Source organism: Magnusiomyces paraingens (genome assembly GCF_902498895.1).
Source record: "Magnusiomyces paraingens strain CBS 517.90 genome assembly, contig: contig1, whole genome shotgun sequence".
Lineage (NCBI taxonomy): Eukaryota > Fungi > Ascomycota > Dipodascomycetes > Dipodascales > Dipodascaceae > Magnusiomyces > Magnusiomyces paraingens.
Window position 1 is genome coordinate 4,862,147 of NW_022474067.1, and position 2,515 is coordinate 4,864,661.

Sequence of the window (2,515 nt, forward strand, 5' to 3'; positions counted from 1 at the left end):
CATCTCAATTCCCAAAAAAAAAAAACAATTAAAACTCCGCCCTTTTTCACTTAAAAAGCTTATTTTCATATTTACATTCTCTGGAAAAGACAAATTATTTTAAAATAAATAAACAAAAAAACTCTCCAAAACTCTTTTTGTTTCTCCGCTTTCCTTAAAAAGCATTTTCGCATAAAACTCTGCAATAGGTTCCTTATTATTTATTTTTTGTTATTTGTTTTTTAAAAATCTAAAGTCATGTATTTCAATAATTTATGTATTGTGAAAATGTATAAGAAAAAGTTTATATATATACCCAAAGGAAGACAAAAAAGTCTTTTCTTCCCCAATTTAATAATTTTCATAAGCCCATTTTAAAATTGTCGTAATCATTTGTAATTTTTTTTTTCTAAAAAAAAAAAATCTAATTCATCATATTCGTAACAGTTTTTTATTTTATTTTAATTTTTATTCGTCGTTTACTTTCGCTTGTTGGCAAAAACGTTTTCAGTAAAGTATCCGATAACGTTACCAGCAGGATAGTATTCGCAAACAAGGAAAGATCCGCTAGAACCACAGTCATAAGTGGCACAGCCAAGAGCAGTGGTGCTAGTCCAAACAATCTGAGTAAAGTGACCAGTAGAAGAAGAGTACTGACCAGAAGAGTAGTCGTAAAGATCTTCCTCATTGTACCAAGCAGCAATGGCATCAGAAGCAGAAGAATAGCCCATGGCAATGTTCTCACCGTAAGGGCCACCAGAGTGAGCAAAGACACAGTTCTGGCCATTCAGATAGTTTTGGGCGTAATCAGAAAGAGTCGAGTTCCATGTAAGATCAGGAGCAGAGTGAAGAGCACGGTACTTGTTATGGGTAGAAAGACACTCAGAAGCAAAGCTGTCGAGATTGGTGCTAGAGCCAGTGTCGGAAGCAACTGCAGCAGCTGTAGAAGTAGAAGAGGGAGTAGAAGAAGTGGTGGTAGGAACAACAACGGGTGTTGAAGTGGTTGTGGGAACGACAACAGGAGTTGAAGAAGTGGTGGGAACAACAACGACTGAAGAAGTTGAAAAAGTTGAGGGAACAACAACGACTGAAGAAGTTGAGGGAGAAGGAACAGCAGCAGCGCTGGAAGAAAGGGTGACAAATGACGAAGGAACATAGACTTGCGATGTAGAAGAAGCCTGGACACCATTGGCCGAGCTATGGGAGTGAATATGGTTCCAAGCACCGGCAGAGTTGGGGGTAGCGACTGAGGCGGTGGAAGAAGCTGTTTCGGCAGCAGCGGCGGTAGCGGTAGAAGGAGACTGAAGAGTAACAATGTTACCATTCTGGTCAACAACAACAGTCTTTTCAACAACAACAGTTTGAACAAGAACATTGTTATCGGCATTGGCAGCATTGTCATAAACCTCAGCAGCTTGGGTGGTGAAAGTGTTGGAAGCCTGAGTCACAGTCTGTTGGGGGTTGCCGTAAACAGTGACGGTTTGAACATTTTGAGGGCTGGGAGCGGCCGAAGCAAGGGCGGCCAAAAAGGCAGAGACTGATGCAGTTGAGAACTTCATTGTGAATAGGGAATGTATGCTGGATATATATATATATATATATATAAAACTTTGGAGAAAAGACAAGAAACTGAAAGGAGAGTGTGATATAGACAAATCGAAAGAAAGAAAGAAAAAATCAAATAAGAAGAAAAAAGGAACGGAACAAATATAGACCAGCTATATTAGATAAAATTGATTTTTTTTTAAGGAAAGTAGATTGAACGGAGTCTAGATGAAAAGCTTCGTGTAAAGAAAGGAAGAAAAAGAAAAGGAAGAAGAAATCTTTTAAAAATTGAGGGAATCTCCGCTCTATTTATATCATAGGAAAGGAGGTTTGGCCAAGAGTACTCTGTACATTAATATTTGATATTTAACAAGGCTGATTAAAAAAATATAATAAATTTGAAATAATAAAAGACTTTTATTGATGGTCATTCATTTATTTTTTTTTTCAATAAAAAAGAAAAAAAGAAAAAAAGAAAAAAAGAAATTATGTAAGAGAATGCCGCAGATAACCAAATTGGGGTGACAACGACAGCTGCCTTTAGGAGCCATGCTGGGACACACGCGTAGAATTACATAAGCAGTTTTTTTTTTTTTTCTCTTTTAAAAAAACAAAATAAAGAAACTCCGCCGCGACTTTTTTTTTTTTTTTTTTTTTTTTTTTTCGCTAAATTTTTAAATGGAAAAAAAAAAAAAAAATTATCTGCACACGCTGAAAAAGCTTAAAACTTAGGCGTTTTCACATTTACGCTGGAATTCTCAAATCTGCGGCCCTTTTAATATTTTTTTTTTCATATCACCAGGTATATTTGATTATTATCAGAGTGAAGTTGAAATAATTTCTATGCTTACCTCTTCTACTCCAAAATATATAAATATATAAATATATATATATATATATATTTATATAAAGTAAGAAGTAAGAAGTAAGAAGTAAGAAGTAAAATAAAAAGGTCTCACACTTGCTTGGTATCAAAAGTTACCAAGAAATA

At 35.2% G+C, this 2,515-nt stretch overlaps 1 protein-coding gene across 1 annotated transcript; it reads right to left on the reverse strand.

Annotated features, from left to right (window-relative positions):
• Positions 1-458: 458 nt before the first annotated feature.
• SAPINGB_P001477 (uncharacterized protein) lies at positions 459-1,538 on the reverse strand (the record flags this gene model as incomplete). Its single annotated transcript, XM_031996199.1, has 1 exon — positions 459-1,538. One exon carries the CDS (start codon positions 1,536-1,538, stop codon positions 459-461), a length of 1,080 nt encoding a protein of 359 aa, XP_031852090.1.
• Positions 1,539-2,515: the final 977 nt, after the last annotated feature.